At 47.1% G+C, this 20185-nt stretch overlaps 1 protein-coding gene across 1 annotated transcript in view; it reads left to right on the top strand.

The window, feature by feature from the left end:
* Positions 1-20185, top strand: part of LOC112116681 (zinc finger protein 883-like) — a 64030-nt gene that overhangs the window by 21037 nt on the left and 22808 nt on the right. The window contains exon 4 of the mRNA XM_024214330.3: positions 10166-11135. Coding sequence (XP_024070098.3) covers positions 10166-11135 — 970 coding nt within the window. The remainder of the gene's footprint in view (positions 1-10165; positions 11136-20185) is intronic.

The following is a 20185-nucleotide window of genomic DNA, read 5'->3' on the forward strand; positions in this document are numbered from 1 at the left end:
CCCCCCCCAGCTGTAGCCCATGCCCCCAGGACTTTCTCCCCAATGGCAAACCTTTCCTACTATGTGAGTCTCATAGATAGCCACTCCTTGCCCTTCCTCACATAGCCATCATCTCCTGCAAAATAAAACCAGCAGCTGGTGCAGTAAAGGGGAGTAAGATACTCCTCTGATTCTCTTGTGCTTGCTCTCTCTAGACTCTCCCGCCACCTAGAGGTTCCCGCTCAGATTTATGTGCAGTGTCTTTGTCTCTAGTTTCTTCTTCTCACTTTCTCCTTTGCTCCAGTGGGAAGTGGATTCCAGACTTTCGCAGGAACCCAATTCCTGGAGGCCTGAAGCTGCTCTGTGTGCGGATCCCTAGGGCTAGATTCTGGGCTGTGCCTCCAGAGAGGTGTTGTTCAAAAAGCATAGTTATAGGGAATAAAATGGCCCTCAGCATAAAGTAGAGGAATCCTAGCAGCTGCTATAATTTACCCCAACAATCCTGGAGCCCAGAATCTTCACACCCCTCCCACTTCCAGCACAGCCCCTACATCGAAGCCTGCACTAGGAGAATGCTCCCTGGTCTATCACAGCCCCTATACACGGCCTTAAGGGCATACAGTGGTCAGGGTGGGAACCAGAATCTGGACCCTAGTCCTCAACACCCATACACCTGTTACAGAGCCCCTTCCCCGGGCTTCATGCCCTACAAACAAACACTGCTCTTCTCAAGGGATCATCCTCTCCTGAGCTTTACCTCTCGCAGTGGAATCCAAGCTCTACCCTGGCCTGACATCCCCTTTCCCCATCCCCACCCCACATTTCTGAGGGTAAGTGGGAAATTCAGTCCAGGGCAGTGGGGGGTGGGAGGAGAAGTTAATTTCGTCGGTCTCCAGTCCCTCTCTGAGATTCTTTGATCCTCCTCACTAACTCCTGGGGCCAGCTGGTTTGGGAGAGTTACACGCTGACCAACCCAGGGCTCAGCCCCCTCCTCTCTCTGCCTCTGAAATAAACCAGGCGTTAAACCCTCACGGCAGTTGAACAGTCACCCCTGGCATTCCAGGCTCATCCCCAGGGCAGGGATACTTGTCAATCCAGTTTGCACAGCTGGGTGTAGACCACACCCCTATGTCTCATGCCACCCCAATCTGCATACAGGACCGGCAAAGCCCCTATCCAAGAGTCAACCTGTTTCCCTCCAACTCACTCAGTCCTTCCACAGTGGGACTCCCGTAACTTTGTTGTAAGCTCCTTGCAGTAGGGACTGTCTTCCTATGTGCTTTCACAGCACCTCCCACAATAGGTCCCTAATCCGATTGGGTCCTTTGGGAATGACAGCAATATAACAAGAGAGACAAGATGGGTGAGGTAATATCTTTTCTTGGAACAAATTCTATTGCTGAAAGAGACAAGCTTTTGAGCTTACACAGAGCTTCTTCACGTCTAAGAAGCCACACTTGAAGAAGAGCTCTGTGTAAGACTCAAAGCTTGTCTCTCTCTCCAACAAAAGGTGGTCCTATAAAAGATATTACCTCACCCACCTTGTCTTTCTAATGTCCTGGGACCAACATAGCTACAGCCCTGCAGACACCAATATAACAATGCATATGCACACATAAACTACCCCACTAGGAGCCTGTTCACCTAGGTGTCATTCTAACTCATATTCCCATTGCTCTCCCAACAGGACTCATTTCCCTGTGTTTTACCACATAGCAGATGGGTTCACCTACAGTTTTTCCACAGTAACAGCCGCTAACCCTGGTGCGTAGCACTCTTCTCACCCCCCCCTTATTACTGGAGTGCCCATTCATCCTCCCCCAGCAGTGCTGGAGTCTCCACCCTGCCCACTCCCATTGAAGGTGTCCATCTTCCTTCCTCCAGGCCTGAGAGATACCATAAGCAGGCCAGAGCCAACCAGGTATTGAGTATCAGAGGTGCTGAGAGCATCAGATCATGACAGAAAAATAATTATATTGGTATAAAAAAATAATTTATTTAGAAAGTAATTACAGATAAGAGTGGATTTTTTTAAACAGGAATTTATTTTAAAACGATCACAGAACAGCTGTCTTCACAAATTCACCCAGACCGCGAAATGAAGGTGTTTAGGACAGATTTTCAAAGGCACACTTAGGGTATGTCTACACAACGCACAGAAGTGAGCCTCCCAGGCCGGGTCGACAGCCCACTCAATCCCTAGGCTTCAGAGGCCCAGCCTGACCTGCAAAGTCAAAGGAATATCTACACAGCTATTGCCCCCTAACCCAAGTCTGACAACCAGGATGGGAGGCTCACTTCTGCAGGCTGTGTAAACATATTTAGGTGTCTAATTCCCAGTGGAAGTCAATGGGAAGTAGGCCAGGATCAAAATGTCATATAATCTTTTGAAAATCTACCCCTTCATCTTATATGTAGGCAAACAGCGCAATGAGGAAGTTTATCTTGTATCAAGGCAAACAGTAAAATGAAGACATTAACTATTGGCATGTGAAATCTCCTCTGAACATTCTACTAGTTTTTTTGTTGTTGTTTTAAAAGACAGACAACACAAAAGAATTAATCTTTTGACCAAGTGAAGTTATAAACAAAAAAGAAAGAAAAACAAGTCATGTTTAAAGATATTTTTTGAGCAAAAGATTTATATCAAAGTTATTTTTTTCAAATATTCTTTTGAAATATTACATTTAAAAAATTCAAAGCAAACTTTAAATAAAAAGTGTAACCTGTTGGTTGCTCTTCGAAGTATTTTTCCCACAGTTTGTTTTGTTTTTATTGAAATGCCAGGTTTGATTGGTCAGCTCATACACATGGTGATATTATATCACAATCAAAACTTTCATTTTTGAAAGTATCCCAATTCAAAGCTGAAAAATGTTGCTTAGAAATATATTCTGAGAAAAAAAATCAGAACATGAAAAAGTCAAATTGTTGTGAAACACAAGACAGAACACACTTTCAACTATGCCCAAAGTTTCTAACTATTTTTTTCCTATTTTTGACCCATTTTAATCATATTGCCCTCAGCCACAGTCCAGATGGTTTGCTTTTGGTGTGTATTCCATTAATGAAGCAGAAAGTACCTACATTACAATTTCATTTGCCCTTCGCGGAAGTAAGTCGTTCTAAATAACTTTATTAAACACAACCCTGTGTCCAAGTGACTTCACATGATCAAACCCCAAGGATACATCATCCTTTGTTACTGAATGACAGAAGAGTGACATGAAGGGAGCCTTTTGCACTTATTGGTCAAGACACTTCTCCTAGAAGAACACAGGAAGAGGGCCAATCGATATCCTCCATGTGGTATCATCAACAAGAGCCACTACACATGGACACTCATTATTTCTCTCTTTTCTTAAGTCCTCAATGTTAATACACCAAGATGAAGTGAAGCTCCACTGGTGCTTCAGTGTGACAGCTCCCACCACAAACCATAACTGGAGCTGAGACACGGATACCTGAACAACAGTCCATTTTCGATGTTAATTAATCAGAGTGTTGCCTGCCATATTTCCCTCCAAATATGAGATAAGAAAGGCAAGGCACACAAGAAAGATATCAGTCCCTTAGTACGTTAATTCATGCAGTGGGGTAGGGGAGGGCCATAACCCTTAAACTCTATCATCCTCTTACCCACTTGGTCCTTAGCTTTCTTTTAAAGAAAGTTGAATAGAACTAAACACCATCAAATCTTGATTAACCAAGACTCAGTTACCTGTAAAACTCACTTATCTGAAGAAGAAAAAGGTAATGCATCCCCAACATGTATTAATTTAATTGAACTTTCCCTTGATTATCCGAATTAAACAATTGCCTTATTGTGACTAGATATTCAGAATGGTTTACCATGGAACACCTAGTCCATCCTAATTCTGCCTCATCAGTTATGGGATAGCAGCCCCCATCTAAAGTCTGCCTCTCTGGAGAAAAGTTAATACAACAAAGAAGAATTTTGCACCCAGTTTGTACCTTGTCGTTCTCTTGTTTCCTTAAGTTCTATTTCATTCTACTGGTTGAATGTTGACTTTATGTTTCACTGGGCTAAACAAAGAGAAGATCAGACATCTACAAGCATTTGAAGTGTTCAGGGCTGTCCAAAGGGGGAACTGCTGTAGGAGAAGCAAGATGACAGAGTCTGTAAGACAGTGGGGCCCAATTCACCAGCCAGGGCACTCAGTATGGCTCCCAACAGCAGCAGAATTTCAGTCCCTTTCTTCAGAGGTGGGTTTATTTAATCCAATATAAATTTAAAAGAGTAGATTATTTCCAGAAACCCACCTGCTCCAATTTAAGTCTCTCTTCTAAATTAACTCTTTTATCCCCACCCTTCAGCTGGGTTAGAGAGTTGAGGCCCCAGATCCTCTTCTCCCTCCCTGGGGTGGATGAAAAGGCTTTCCTGTACCTTCCAGGGTTTCAGCAGATTAATATGATAAATCTGCTTTTGCTTAATAGATAAATCTGCTTTTTGTCCAAGCAATACATTTCATAATCTACTGGCCCCACCTGACAGGGTAATATAAGGCATTCTTAAACCAATTTAACAGTATTCACACAAGTTACACTGGTGCACTTTCTGTGTGTAGACCAGGCCTGAGAAGAGACAGGAATTACTGTAAGTGAACTTTACTTAAAAGGCTAAACTGGGAGCTGGTTTAGGGGTTCCCATTCAATTTTTTCAGTGCAATGATGACTGAAACCCAGCTGCCTGCAGCAGAAGCATCTGGACAAGGGGAGATGGAGCTGGGGATAGGATGGATCGGATGTCCCATAGGCATCTGGTCAGGGGGTGGGCAGAGGGGGAAGGGGAGGAGGAAAGGGTGTTACCGGTTTTGGCTGCCTTTCAGTGAAAGCTAGTAAGATTTTAATAATGATAAATAACAACAAAGATATACATAAATTGGGGAGAAGGGAGTTTTTCCCCTTTTCTCCTCTGTTATATGTTATATTCAGTGCTTAATTTGTAATGAAAGAGGTGCTGGGGCCCGAGCAATTTTTTTTACATTCATAACTGATGCAGCAAGCCTAGAGGTGCCGGGGCTCAGCCTTGGCACAAATTAAGCACTGGTTATAATGGAACAAATCCAAAGCCACATAGCTCTTCACAGCTGTCACTTTGCTACTGCACTCCATGGTCACTTGGAATTTCCTGGTGGCTGCAAGGGTAAAACCCATTCTCTTGCTTCGAAAGCAAAAGCTCCTATCATCTGAGTGAAAGGACACTCTCCATTATCTGTTAGCTGTGTAAAACACACGGTCAGGCAGTTTCAGTCCCAACCAGTAGTGGGGCAGTAGGACACATGCACAGGGATCCTCCTTCCCTGAGTCCCAATCACCTGTTTTCTACCAAACTGAAAATCATAGTGTAGGTGAATATGATGTATTGAAGGGTGAATGGGTTGCTGGTATGTGTGCAGACAGATGAGAGGTGTGGATGTGTCTGTGGGATATGGACAGTAGGGCTGCCAGTGTTCCAGGTTTTCCCAGGATCGTCCCTTTTCTGAGGTAGCTGTCCTGGGAAATCTGGTCAGTGGTCAGGGTAAGGGTGGTCAGTACACACTGCCAGCTGTCCAACTTTATGGGCTCACAAACATCCTGGACATGCTGGGTTTTCATACCTCAGGGGTGGCAACCCTAGTGGATAGGAATGTGAGTTTGAGATCCTCACCTTGAAAAATGTGGTAGGATCTTGTTCTTGCAATCTGGCCTCTCCTTCAGAAACGGCCTCCTGCACAGAGTTCAGTTCTGCTCTGATGCTGCTCAGATTTACCACCTTGTCTCTGAGGAAGGCCTCGTCCTCCTGTCTCAGTTGTCAGAGGGACACCTGTTCTCTCTCCCTCAATAACTGGTGGAGTTTGGCAGACTCACAGATGACCTGCTGGAGGTTCATCGCAACTGAGTCCTGGGAGATGGCAAAACAGACTGAAAACACCTGTTTATTTCACACCGTGAAAACAAATAATGCAAAAGTCACAATTTTCTAATAGATTATTTTACACACACCATACTTTCTGTTGCTTAGCTGAAGAAACAGACTCAAGGTTTCTTCTGATTTTATAAAATCGTATTCATTACCCATGATAATAATAAAAAGGGTAGCTCAGAATTGCCAGCTCTTCTGACTTTATTGAAAGTCTCATTTTTTTGTTTGTTTGTTTTTAATATTTCTCATGCTCTCCCATTTCCTGGCATCAGAAGTGCAAATTGCAAACATTTCCCTTATCCCACCATTCCCCATGCTTACAATGGGGCTAAAGCTATAGGCTAGGGTAACCAGATGCTCCGATATTATCAGGACCATCCCAATATAGGGGGCTTTGTTTATACAGGCTACCTATTACCCTCCCCCAATACACCTCCGTCATGATTTTTCACACTTGCTATGTGGTCACCCTACTACAGGCTGACCTTAGTAAAGATGACCACCATGTCATTCCAGTCTTTGTATTTATATGTGAGTCTGCCCCTGCTAAACATGGCTGTCTTCTGTTGTTTCTAGTGGTACATCCCAGGCTGCCCTCAGGAAAAATGGCCACCTCATGGGTCCTTGCTGGTTAATAGATAGAAAATGGTAGAGACAGGGAATGTAGGGGCAGTAGTTTCATAAAGTTTAAGGCCAAAAGGGACCATCTGATCATCTAGTCTGACTTCCTGTAAATTCACAAGCCATTGCATTTCCCCCAGATACCTCTATGTTGAGCTCAATTACTTTAGTTAGATTAAAGAATTTTAGTCCTTGGCAGAGTGAGGAGGGTGTGGTGTCAGAGAAAGAAGGTAAGAGTTGGTGTAAACAGAAAATAAAGATAGTCTTTAGTTGTGTTCATCCCAAGCATGGTGTGCTGGGTGGGGTCTCTGTAATCTCTACAGGTGTGACAGAGGAATTTGTGTTACAGAAGGAGACTGAGGAGGATGGGAATATGGGGTATAAGAGGAAGATTGGGGGATAGAAGAATGTGGGGTGCAGGAGGAGGCTGAACTGGTCCGGGGCATGTAGGGTGCAGAAGGACACTAGGTGTTAAAGGGAATGTGGGATGCAGAAATTGATTACGGCAACAGGGAAATATGGGGTGTGGGAGGGAGACTGAAGAATTGTAAAAGGGAAACAGAGTGGTGCATGGGAGTAGGGATGGCAGAGAATGAGATGTGAGAGTAGGAGACAGTGAGGGAAAGGGGAGGGAAAATATGGAGGCAGGTGAATGTAGGGAATACATGCGAGACAGGAGACTGTGGGGCAGCATGAGGGGGAGAATGAGAATGGGGCAGGAAACTGGATGGGGTGGGGGAGGGAGACAGGATAGCAGGGTTGCCAACTCTAATATTTTCATCAGTCCCGTGAGGGTTAAGTATTTTTTACTCTCCCCCCCCCCCCCCCCAATCTTATGAGAAGTTTCTGACAGCTTGGGACTTCTGGCTGTGCTGTAACAGATGCTGAAGTTCTAACTTCAGCCATTAGATGCTGGTGCTGGGAGTCTGAGCTGCAGGTGTTGGGCTGCAGCCCCAGCTGCTACTAGCAGAGATTGCTGTGCCACTTGCCACCTGTGCAAAATGGTGAAGCAGCAACTTGTGGGGCAGGACTAGGGTGACCAGATGTCCCAATTTTATAGGGACAGTCCCAATATTTAGGGATTTTTCTTATATAGGTGCCTATTACCCACCACCCCCATCCCAATTTTTCACACTTGCTATGTGGTTATCCTAGTCAGGGTGACTAGAAAGACTGAGGGGCAGGGAGCTGGCTCAGGGTCAGCAGCTTGTACCTGCCCCCTCATTCCCCGCTTACTGCTGCAGTGTGGTGAAGAACAAGGCTTAGCAATTGAGGGGAATGAAGGAGAGAGAAGGGACCCAGGAGTGTATGCACCTCTCCAACTTGCAGTGGGTCAGCTCCAGCCCAGTTGTGCTTGTCTCCTTCCACCTCTTCGGCTGCTGGACTAAAAGGGCACAGACAGTGTCCTGAGAGGCACAGTCCAGAGTGTAAGGGGATGGAGCTGGCCCGTGACTGTTTTGAGGAGGGAGAAGGCAGGGGACGGTGGGAGGCTGTGTACATTGGAAGGAAAGGCTTGAGCAGGAGGCAGGACCAGGGAAAGGAGCTGTCAGTATCTCTCTTGGCAGAGAGAGCTACTCAGGGGACAACATCTAAGGAAAGGTACCTGGCTAGGGGCCAGTGTCCAGGCAAGAAAGAGAGCAGCAGAGAGGCAGGGGAGAGCTAGTGAAAGTTCCCTGGACAGGAGCAGAGGAGAGGCTTGGGAAGACTGCACAGGGACATAGGTGCTGGAACTAGGGGTGCCACTGCACCCCCTGGCATGAAGTGGTTTCCATCACATACAGGGTTTACTGTTTGTATAGTGGGGATGCTGAGAGCCACTGAATCAAACTGTTCCAGCTCCCGGGCACAGGGATGCATTGGTCAGACATGAAAGGGAGATTGCCGCCCTTCTCCCCAGTGTATTTTCGGTATAAGTCTGGTGATTTTCCTGAACTGCCCACAAACAAAAGGTTGATTCCCCCTCCGTGATCAAACAAACCCCGTGCAATTTTTTTTTCTTTAAAATCTCGACTTCAAAAAATGCAGCCGGTGTCCCCGGGTTGACAATCCCGCTCGCCTGGGGATGTAAGGGTTACAACCATAGAGCACAGCCCTAACCCATTGCCTACTGAGAAGCAGGAAGTATTTACAGGCAGGGGGACAGGACGGGGGAGGTTGGCGGACTTCAGAAATAAGGGACTTCCTATTCCCAGCAGTCCATTACCCTGGAGCCTGTTGTCTGCTCCTTGGGGCTGGGGGAGCATCTAGTATCCAAAGTGCCTGAACCCCTGCTTCCAATGATCCCTCCCCCGCCCTTGCCAGAGAGCATAAGGGAATAAAATACACCTCTGTGCTGCCAGTGGGAGAGGTGAGTCAGGGATGGGGGAGCCTACCATAATGGGAGAGGGTGGAAATGCAGCTCCAGAGGAGTGTGGCGGGGGAGAAAACAACAGCTGAGAGGCAAGAAATTGCTGCCCGTGAGGCTGGGCTGCAGCAGAAAGGGGCTCGCCAGGCTGGGCTGTGATGACTGAGAAAGGAAAGAAAAAACAAACCAGCCAGCTCCGAGCCAGCACACGGGGGTCTGTGCGGCTGCAACCCGGCAGGGTCCCCCTCCGCTGTCACAAAGGCTGGGGCTAAATAGCGGCATGTGGGTTGCCCGAGAGTCCCCTGGGGGATTTGTTCTTGTTGTAGCCCCAAGTGCTGTCAGTTAACTGTCTGCGGGAGAGAGGTAATTGGGGAGGCAGGAGAGAGGGCTAAATGCTGGTTTGGTGTGTGTCCCTCTGGTAGGTGCCTTTCCCTGCAGATCACTGCTAAACTCGATTGTTTTTATTGGTCTAGGAACGCTGATGTGAGGATCCCAAGATTCAGCCCCCTCTGCTTTTTCCGTGTCTCTTCCTCCTCTCTCTGTTTCTGCTCTGTGCCCTCAGCAGATCTTGCTCCCGTTTTTTATTGCCTCTGTCTCATCTCTCTACCCTCACCTCCCTCATCTTTGTCTTCACTATTCTACTTCTTCTCTTCCTTTTCCCTTTCTCACTTCCCTCGTCTTAAAATCTTTATGAGGACAGGCTCAGTGCTTTGTGCAAGTGAAAGGGTGTCGAGGGGGACCGAACACATCCCATGATACCAGTGAGTGGTGAATTGGGATTTATGAACAGGGGGTACTGTGAGAGCCAGTGTACAGTGTCCATGAAGGGAATTCTTTCCCATTCTTCTCAGAGCAGGAGATAAGAGATGTCAGGCAAGGCTGCTTCCAGTGTAGCTGCCTAATCCCGTTGTTTGCAGTCAAGGTGTCTGCTTCATGAGCCTGGATTCTGTGGGACTGATACTTCTCTCACTTACGCCAGTGTAAATCCAGGGCAACTCAGGTTAAATCACTGGAATGACACTGGTGTAAATTAGAACAGAATCAGGCTCTTGCCCTCTTTCTCTGAGGGTCTGGGCTACTGGAGGAAATATGTGGGGAGTGGAAGAGAGATAGCGCAGAACAGTCACAGATGCAGATCAGGACTGAGGTGTGGTGCCAGAGCTCTGAGTCTATAGGAATAGCAAGGGGAGGCATAGGTCCGAAATGAAATGCTTTGGCAGAGCAGTGAAGAGAGGGAGAGCCCAGGACTGGAACAGCAGGGGGTGCTGTATGTCTGGATTCTCATTCTGTTCCAGCAGGTGATGGGAACATGAATGAAAATGAGGAGGAGGATCCTCAGCAGGAAGGTCCCAAGCCAGTGGAAGCCCCTGGGACATTATCAGACTTTTTCACAAGGGAAGCTTTTCCGAGTTCTGACCAGGACAAAGCCTGTGAGAGGCAGGAGATACATTCTCCAGAGGAGAGACAGGAAAAACCTATTCGTTGTGAAAGAGGCTTCAGGAAACGCAAAGACACCATCGTTCACCAGAAAACTCTCCTGGGCGAGAAGCCTTACATCTGTATTGAATGTGGGCAGAGCTTCAACCGGAGCTCGGACCTCATCCGCCATCAGCGGATCCACACTGGCGAGAAACCCTATGTGTGCACCGAGTGCGGGAAAAGCTTCAGCCGGCGCTCGCACCTTATCCAGCACCAGAGAATCCACACGGGGGAGAGACCCTACCAATGCAAAGACTGTGGGAAGAGCTTCAGCCAGAGCACGCATCTCGTGCAGCACCAAAGGAACCACACCGGAGAGAGGCCCTATGTGTGTGCAAAATGTGGGAGGAACTTCTACCAGAACTCGGGGCTCATCAGACATGCCAACTTCCACACGGGTGAGAAGCCCTACAAATGCCCCGAGTGTGGGAAATGCTTCAGTGACAGCTCCAACCTCATCGCGCATCAGCGGCTGCACACAGGGGAGAAGCCCTACAAGTGCACGGACTGTGACAAATGCTTCAGTGAGAGCTCTAAGCTGATCATCCACCGCCGGACCCACACAGGAGAGAAGCCCTACATGTGTCCTGAGTGCGGGAAGAGCTTCAGCCAGAGATCCCACCTTGTCCAGCACCGCAGGACGCACACAGGAGAGAAACCCTACAAGTGCTCCGAGTGTGGGACGAGCTTCAGCGACAACTCCACCCTGATCCGGCACCGCAGGACGCACACTGGGGAGAAGCCCTTCAAATGTGCGCAGTGTGGGAAGAGCTTCAGCCGCAACTCGTACTTAGTGTCGCATCAGAGAGTGCACGTATGGTAGGGAGCAGCAGTGGTTCGGTCCCTGGGCAAGTATGGTGCCATGAAGGCACATGAAACATCTGCAGCAATTGGGAGTGTGGGTGACTGAATCAAAGCGGAGGGTGGAACACATTCCTGGGATGACAGGCAATGTTTGGGGTCACAGAGTGGTGGGAGCCAAGGAGCTGTGTGCTGGGACATGGATCAGTCTGGAATCTCAGACCTGGCAGGTGATGAAATGACAGGGTCAATTTTCCTGTTTGTTTTGGTTTGTTCTTTTTTAAATTATTTTATTTTGAAGTGAAGGTAAAAATGCCAAGCGGTAATTTGGCTCTGGGTCACATCTGCAGCTTATAAGATTGTGGCACACAACTTGCAGCCTACTGGTGACACCTCAGTTTTGCAGAATTTAAGTTCTCTCTGTACCTATATTAAGTTTGTAGCCCTTACAGTTGTGAAGAATGACTTCAGAATGTGACCCAGCATAGTGCTAATAACTGCCTGCATCTGCAGGCAAATAAGCGGGAAACCACTCCAAGAGATGCCCTGCTCCTCTGTTTAGGGTGCTAACATTGAAGACTCACCATGAAACATTTAAATTGTAATATATTTGACTGTTTTACTGCTAGTTATTTTAGCAAAAGTATCAAGCTGATGTGTTTATCCAGTGTGGCTGGATATCCTAGAAATTAGGAATAGAGAAGACGTATTAGTTCTGTGATGTGCTTATTATTTCTGTAATTGGCTCCATGGCTTCACAATATCTCCAGAAGGGTGGAGTACAGGTGAGAGCCAATGGAGGGTCTGGGGGGCAGGAGAATAAAGAACTCCTGTGTGTGCTAAAGCTACGGAGCAGATCCAGGAGTTTGAGCAGTTGCTGGCCAAGAAAGCTTGTGAAAGGCTCATTCTGTAGCTAGCTCGGCAAAACTTGCCACTCTCTAAGGGATCAGAACTCTTTGGGAACCTGAAGCCACTTCTGGACTCTCAACAGATGACAAAATATTATTTAAATGTATTTTGGAATATTAAACTTTGACGGGAGCAGGGAACTTGCTTGCAACTCCTGGAGAAGCAGGGACCTTTGTTTCCCGCTGCTCGAGGAAGTGGAGGAACTTTGTGGAGTGGATGCCTTTCTTTGAAGCTGCAGGGGATCTGAGGCTTTTGCTTGCAACTGCAAGTATTTTCCATGGACAACTTCAGACCAATGGGTTTTTGGTTTTGACTTCCCAACAAATGCTCCAGAAATCTGACAGAGAGTCAGACAGATGCTGGATGGATCCAGAAATTCCAGGACTCATTTGCTCTACGTACTTTCAAAGGGCATACATGCTTTTCAATTTGCAGACTCAAAGATTAAGCCAAAATTCAGCTAAAGTTGACTGACTTTTAATGGTCTGATCTTTTCACATCCAAATTTTATGAAGGAAACATACTGAACTTTGGTAAATGCCTGCTGCATGGCTGATCTGACAGCGCTCTAGAATTCAGTGATGGGGGCTGCAGTTTGGGGTAGTTCCAGTGAATGGAACTTTTCTGTTATGAATCTGAAAAAATCAAAACACTGCAGCCAATTATTGGACTCAAGCCAGCAACTCCTAATGCTTGAGACCAACTCAAAGGAAAACCCTGGCATCGAGAATTTGGTCTCAGAGAAGCAATGGCACTTTCCTCACTGAAAACTCCTTCCCCTGCAGTCCTCCGAGCATATGTTGTCCTTCTATGTGCTTTGTACGGTGCTGTGTACATTTAACAGTGCTCTATAAATTAAAAATAACTGTGTGCATTTATTTCTGATTAAAATCTTTATGTAAACTTATTTAAAATTGTATGCAGATTCGGTGTGGTCTTAGGGCTCAGGGCCCATTGCCAGAGCTGCTAAGGTTGTTCACCACTCTTATGAAGACACTATAATCAGTGTCTTTGGAATTTCCTTTGTGCCCCATACTAGATTTATTTCCTCTGTTCATTGCCACACAGCTGAAATCATTAGCTTCCCCACATCCTGTCCTTCCCATAGTGATATAGCTGTCGAAGGGTGATCTGGGCACTGCCATTTCTTTGCTCATGTAGCGGTTACAGTATATGTTCCTCTTCCAGCAGGACTTTAATCTCTACCGGGGGCACAGAGCCTCATAAGCAGAATGCAGGAGAGAGAGGTATGTGTAAATTTAAGAGGTCGCTGAGAGCTGGAAAGCCTGCTCCCAAACTGCTGGATATATGGACTCTTGCAGACAGGAGTGAAGCCTGTCTCCTCCCTAGTAGCTTCTTTACAATTTGTCTCCTCTCTCTGGATCATATTTAGCTACTATTGGAAAAACCTTGGTAAATGGTAAATTTTCTCATTTAAACAGAAATTCCATGGAGATTGTCTAATCTTCTGGCCATACCCCATCCCAGGTTTCGGTTCCTATCAGGTGCCCAGGTCCTCCTGTCAGTTTAATGGTGCTTTTTAGAATACTCTAGCTTCCTATTGTGCTACCGGTGCTTAGAAACCACAGTGTTACCAAGGCACCTTAGAAGTACCTAAAACAGATTGATTAATGGATTAATAATGTCTCTGAAATAAAATCTCTCTTTCCAATACTTTCTGCTTTCCCATCTTTCCCCCCCCCCCTCTGAGTGAGATCTTGAACTCCCCAGTTTCATGGCCCCAGTAGGGACCAGATTTGGAAATGAATGGGTGTGACCTCTTCACAGCGAGATGGGTTTTGTCTAGCACAGCTGCCATGTAACCCATATAAAAACCTGGAGATGATGGGAATTCTTAGGATTTGTCTTCAGTTTCATCTAATCTATCTGTGTGAATCTAAGATAAAAGCCCAGAGCATGAAACAACCGACTCACTCCCTTACAGGAGTGGCCGAGTGGTGTAATCTCATTCTAGAATAATCCACTGTGAGATGAACGTGGCTACAGCAGAGCTGAGGTCTGAGTAGGAGGGGTTATTCCCACAGTCCTGGCAGCTGGTGGTTTGAGATCTGTTCTGTAATTCCTCCTTAGAATAGCAAATGTGACAGAGAGTGCTACAGCGAAGGCTGAAATGCAATTTCCATTATAACCCCATCTCTCGGTATAGCTCATAACTTTGGCAAATTCCTTTTGGGTTGAAATTTTCTATGCTTGGTCTCAGGAGCCATCAATGAAGTGCGTGCATACAAAAAAACAAACCAACCCACCCCAATGGAACACACTGAGCCAGATGAATAGCTTCCCCTTTGCACCAACTAGGCTAGCCCAAAGGGGGCCGTAAAGCAGCCATAAACCACACCCAGTGAATATGCCCAGTGCATGGGGGCTCTGTGCCTCCTCTGCAGGAGTCCTTCTTCCTCCAGAGTAGAGGGCATCCAGGATGTGTCAGGGCATGTAAGAGGCAGAATGGAAGAGAGATGGAGCAGATCGAAGGCAGAGGGGGATGTAGCCAGGGGAAACTGGCCCTTTTCCCTGCTGTCACAAACCCTATAGGGGCTTTTTTTAAAAAACAAAACACTGAAACAAGAAACTGCACACGCTTCTCCCTCTGGGGAGAGGATGAGGAACAAACACATGACATGTATTAGTCACATTGCTTAATGCATTGCTGGAAGGTGCTCAGATAACACAATGATGAGTGTGGCATAACAACCTGAATAGAACAGAACTGCAAATTGGAGCTGCCCTAGCTTACGCTGTGGGGCCTTTTTAAATTGTGTAAATAAAAGTACAGTGGGATTAAGTAATTTGCCTCAAGTCACACAGTCTGGACTCTTAGGATCAGACCTAGTCCACTAGATCACAGTGCTAGTGCACTCCCATGGGCCAATGCAGGCAGTCATCAGTTACAGCAACCCAAACTGGCCCCGGGGATCAAAAGTGTGTAAAGGGGGTTCACAGTCACCTTTGCCCCTACCCCCTTGGATCCTGTGCAAAGCACAGCTCAGCGAGCCCGGAGGGGCTGGCTCAATGTGTTCCATGGACCCAGGGCATGTCACTAAATCTCTGTTTTAGCCATCCCAGGGCAATTCTGTGCGTCGCACACCACATAGAGCCCAGTGTCTGAAGCCACAAACGCAGAGCTGGTCAACCTCTCATCAGTCACTTCCTTCATTTTGTGCAACAGCGTGGAAGCAGAATGTTATTTATAGAAACTGTGCATGCACTGTGTAGCATCTGACTGGGGATGCTGCTGCCGCACTGAGCCTTGCTTCCTGTCCAGGTTTCCTCCCACAAACTTGTCCATTGGTTCCCCTGAAACATACAGTGTAAGTGGTCTAACCACAGGTACCCTTTTGTGTGTCATGTTTAGGAACTACCTTCCCACATGCCTCCTGAAGTCAATGAGTGACAGTTAAACAAATGTCAGTTTTGCATTGAGCTAGATAAGCTCCAGGGTACCTCTGTGAATCATTTGTCAGATGGGAAAACTGAGACACAGGGCCACACCCTGGGGCCCAGTACAGCTTGTTTGCTGCACTTCAACAGGGCAAAGCAGGCCAGCTTTAAGGGCAACTAAAAGGTCAACTGAGGATTCCCCTGCTGTAGAGGAATCTCCAGGTGGCATAGAACCAGTGTTGGGAGCATGAGGGCACTATCAGAACGTGTTACGCCCCCATTGGCCAATGCAGGCAGTCATCAATTACAGCAGCTCAAACTGGCCTCAGGGATCAAGAGCACGTAGAAGGGATTCACAGCCACCTTTGCCCCTACCCTAATTTAATAATGTGCCAGATCCTCTGGTTGGAAGTCTGGCTGAACTGGAGAGACTACCTGCAGGCAAGGGGGTTCCCCAGGGATTGTAGAGCTGATGTAAGCCTTTCCCCGATAGCTCCTGCATAGAGGGGGGTGGGCTGGAAGGCATAGCCTCAGGGAAGAGGATGTGACCACAGTGCTGCTGCACTCCAGCTATTGGCTGCTGTTTTAGTTCCTGAAAGGCTGGTGCAGCACAGCACTGCATAAATTAGAGAAGCCCTGAGGCTGCTCTACCTTACACTGGGAGCCATGCAGATGCCTGGAAGAAATGAGAATAGAGGAAGATGCAAAGGTGACTGAAAACAGTTTTACACACATACATACACACACTCACACAGACACCCCCCTCCCCCATTAGGGTTGCCAATTTTGGTTGGATGTATTCCTGGAGATTTCATCACATGACATAATCTTTAATTAAAGATTAATCTTTAATTCCTGGAGACTCCAGACCAATCCTGGAGGGTTGGCAATGCTAACCCCCACCCACTTCTGCATCGAGTGTATCTCGACTGAAATGGAGAATTGAGCCCAAAGCATGTACACTATATAAGTGTAGTAGACCATTATTACAGCAAGGCAATCGCAGAGGTAGGAATAGAATTCAGTTTGGGGCTTCCAGCTCTACATCCACTCCTCTGTCAATATTACACATATTGGCATAATGAAATCTTGGTAATGTTTGCTTGGTTTTTAGGGCTTGAGTTGTAATGATTGGTACCTAATACTGTATGAAGATGATTTGAGTGCGCAAATATCATAAATCCATTATGAGCTATATGAGCAAGGGTCACGAGTGGGAGAAAAAGACTGGGGAAAAGCCCTGAATTCCTTTCCCTTAAGAGAGTAGAGATGCCCCATATCCCTCAATTCTCCAGGGAGTAGAGGAGATGTCCCCAGAAGACATTAGAGAGCCTTGTCTTCCTCAAAGACAACTGCAAGTAGAGGGAACCTGTGGAGGAAGGGGGTTGTTTAGGGATGGAAGATTGCAGGTCTTTATGAAGGGGATCTCCGTACAGTCAAATAATCAGACAAACTTCTGAATGTGCATTTTTTGAGGGCCCAAACTTCTTGAGGGTTTAATAATTAAGATGTTTCTGTTAAAGAATAAGCTGAAATCAGCAGGAATGGCCACACAACCTTCTGGTCCGGGTCACCCAATATCTGGATAATTGTCCCTAGGAATTATTTTTGTAAGTATTATGTTAGCAGTGTTATCATAGTACCTAGGGTTAAAAACCACACAGTTTCTAAATCCTCAATGTCCTAGAGAGGAGTAGGAAGTAGGGGTATGGTAAAATGTGCATTTCCTGATCCCAGCTTTCTATCCCTGATACCTATGTAGAAACCTGGCACCAGATCAAGAATGGGCAGTGATGGCAAAAGGGATGAAACCCCAGCCCCAGTGGAAAGGCCTGTTCTGGGCTCTGAGGTTATGTCTACATTGCAATTAAACACCCACCGCTAACACATGTCAGCAGTACTGGGTTTACCATGGCACCAATGGTTCTGTGGAGCCGGCCCACGCTCAGAAGGGTCCCCTAACGCCCGCCTCCTCCCCTCCTGCAGTACTGCGAGAGGCCCGAGAGAGAGCAAGGAGCAGCACCCTGGCTACCAACCTCCCCAGCCCCACTTCCTCCCCCACAGGCCGGCAGACTGCCAATCACCCCCGCCCCGGGATATACTGTACCAGGGCCCTGCTACATTCTAACAGGCAACAACGCTCCAACTCTCATCCTCTGCCTGCAGGGATCCAGCCCGGAAGCCAAGAGCCCAAGGGATCCCGGGAGCTGTAGTTCCTTGGCCAGCTCCCTGCCTGGAGAGTCGGCCCTGGAGCAGGGAAGGAACTACATTTCCCAGCATTCCCTTGGCAACCATCAACAGGAAAGGGAGGGGGAGAGAGTAGGGAAGCTGCCAGGGCTGGTGAGCCAGGATGCACCGGCTTGCTGTGAATGGGGAGCAGGCTGCTAGAAGAGGGTGGTACTGTGACTGGGGAACATGTATGCGCAAGGAGTAGAAGGCTTTGGCCCAGATATCACGCTCAGAAGACTTCCCCAGACTGGATTAGGGATGCTGGTGGCCTCAGCCGGCAGCCCCCAAAGAAGGAATTGGGTGGAATGAATGGACAGTGTGCCTCTTCTGAAGCCTAGCAAAGGAGGTATGTGGACCCCACCAGGAGAAGTTAAAATAAGTAAGAGAGGGAAGGCTCTACTTGGGCAGCTTTAGGTACAGTACCAGGCACGCAGGAGGATGTGACTCAATTTCCACTTCTGAGAGACAGAAGCAGAAATTGGCTTTTCCTTTCCAGATTTATCTAATATTCAGAAAGGGAGTCTAGCATCTCCTTTCCAGATTTGAACACCATCAAAGTTCAAGAGCACTCAAGTTCAATTTGGGCCGCTCTCTGTTATTTCATTTCTCCCAGATCAAATACTGATCCACTGTAATTTGCTGTAGAAAAAGTAGGATAAAATTGAGCAACAAATCCTGACATCTTCCCAATGCTGACTAGGACCAGAATTGCTATTTTCAACAACCATTACCATTTTTTGTTTGTTTGTTTGTTTAAAAAGAAGGTGACAGTAATATTGCATTGGCAAGTTCTCCACAGAAACTAAAGAGTGGAACAAAAGAACAGCAAAGGCACCTCAACTTTTCCTCATTATGTGGGACAGTCTTACAATATGGATCCAGATATCCTCTATTCACACAAACTGAAAATTGTTCCACTTTACTGCAGTTCTGTAACCATGCAGGAACTGGTCCTGCGTTCTGTGCACATTCAGAATTCCTACTGAATTCAGAAGTGCCTTGGCTTTTGTAACCATACCACCTGATATTTTCAAACCTTGTAAGGTAAGCAGGTTTGCATTTAATAATTGGGTGGGAGGCCTCTCAGAAAAAGTTAAGTGCTGCAGGAGGTGTTGATTGTTCGCTAGGTAATGTGAGTCCCTCCTGTTTACAATAGTAAACCAGTGCAGCATAGTGTTTAGAATGCACTGTACTCCTAGAGTCTAGAATTAGTCCCTTTGCTTCTATACACAGCCTATTAAAGACAATGAAAAGACTCCCACTGACTTCAACAGGCTTTGGGTGGAACTGCTTATACATGGGGTAACTCCACTGTCTTCATAGGGTCCCAGTCCCACAGCAGGGGGGATGGTGTGAGCTTGTTGCAGAACTGCTGCTCAGGAATGGGGAATCTCCTGGTGCCCCAGCCTCGGAAATCATCCAGGCTGCACCTTCTTCACTATGTGTTAGCTGCTGGGTGCATAGGAATTGGGGGCCCCTGCTGCAGGTGATGGGCATCTCAGATACTTAAAACCTTGACCTGGAGTAGGGAAGCACCTAACTGCAGAGTCTACAGCTGCCTAAGTCCAGCGCTGAGGATTGAGAGTCCCTAGTGCTGCCGTTGCAAGGTTCGAGCGTGCTCAGTCTTGGAATTGCCACCCCTCCCACAGCTAGTAGGTGCACCTGTCTAAGGCTGGACTCTGGCAATTGGCCCCATGGCTGTAGCCAGAGAAGCTACAGGTAGCTCTGTGACTACTGGGGGCCATTAAGGCAGGAGCAGATAAAGCAACTGGAGTTAACATCAAGGAACAGTGGTCACCAGTAGGAAAGGAATGTCATGGGGAGCAGGGAAAGTGGAAGCAGATCCGGTTTGCAGGGGGAGAATAAGACCAGCTGTCTGGGGAGCACATCCGAGGTAGAAGGGAAACAAGCATGTGGAGAGGTGGTGGTGACCAGGTAGTGGAATAGCGTGTAGATGGGAGCAGAGGGAAAATGAAGGCTGGTGACTGCAGGTTCCTAGGGGCTAAGTGCTCACTGAGCCAGGGTTGGAGAAATGATGTTTGCAAGTGGCTTGCTCAAATAGCAGGATGGATGCTGGCGGAGGAATTTGTCACACTTGATCAGGTATCTGCTGGCTGTGGAACTTTATTGATCTGAGGCCAGGACCATATACAGTGGCTGGTGAAATAGTGTGGTACTGGAGACATGGCTATAGAATGCCTGAATGAGGAAGGAGATAAATCTGTGGGGAGTTTCCCTGATCATTATGAAAGTTCTGCTCACTGGTAAACCCACATGGGTACAGCTCAATGAGAAAAACTGGGGGCTGCAGAAGCTGTGTATGGCAATACACATAGTTAAGCAGAGGTGTGTGATCAAAATGAAAAATTTCTCTGAGATTCAGTACTGGGTATACTATGGTGCTGCCACACCAGACCCACACTCAGAAGGGGCCCATAGTGACTACATGGGGGCCCACAAGTATGTTTGGCGCCAGGTCCACAAAAAGGTTAATCCAG

The sequence above is a fragment of the Terrapene carolina genome, unplaced genomic scaffold (genome assembly GCF_002925995.2).
Source record: "Terrapene carolina triunguis isolate 2854851 unplaced genomic scaffold, T_m_triunguis-2.0 Scaffold112, whole genome shotgun sequence".
In the NCBI taxonomy this organism is placed as follows: domain Eukaryota; kingdom Metazoa; phylum Chordata; order Testudines; family Emydidae; genus Terrapene; species Terrapene triunguis.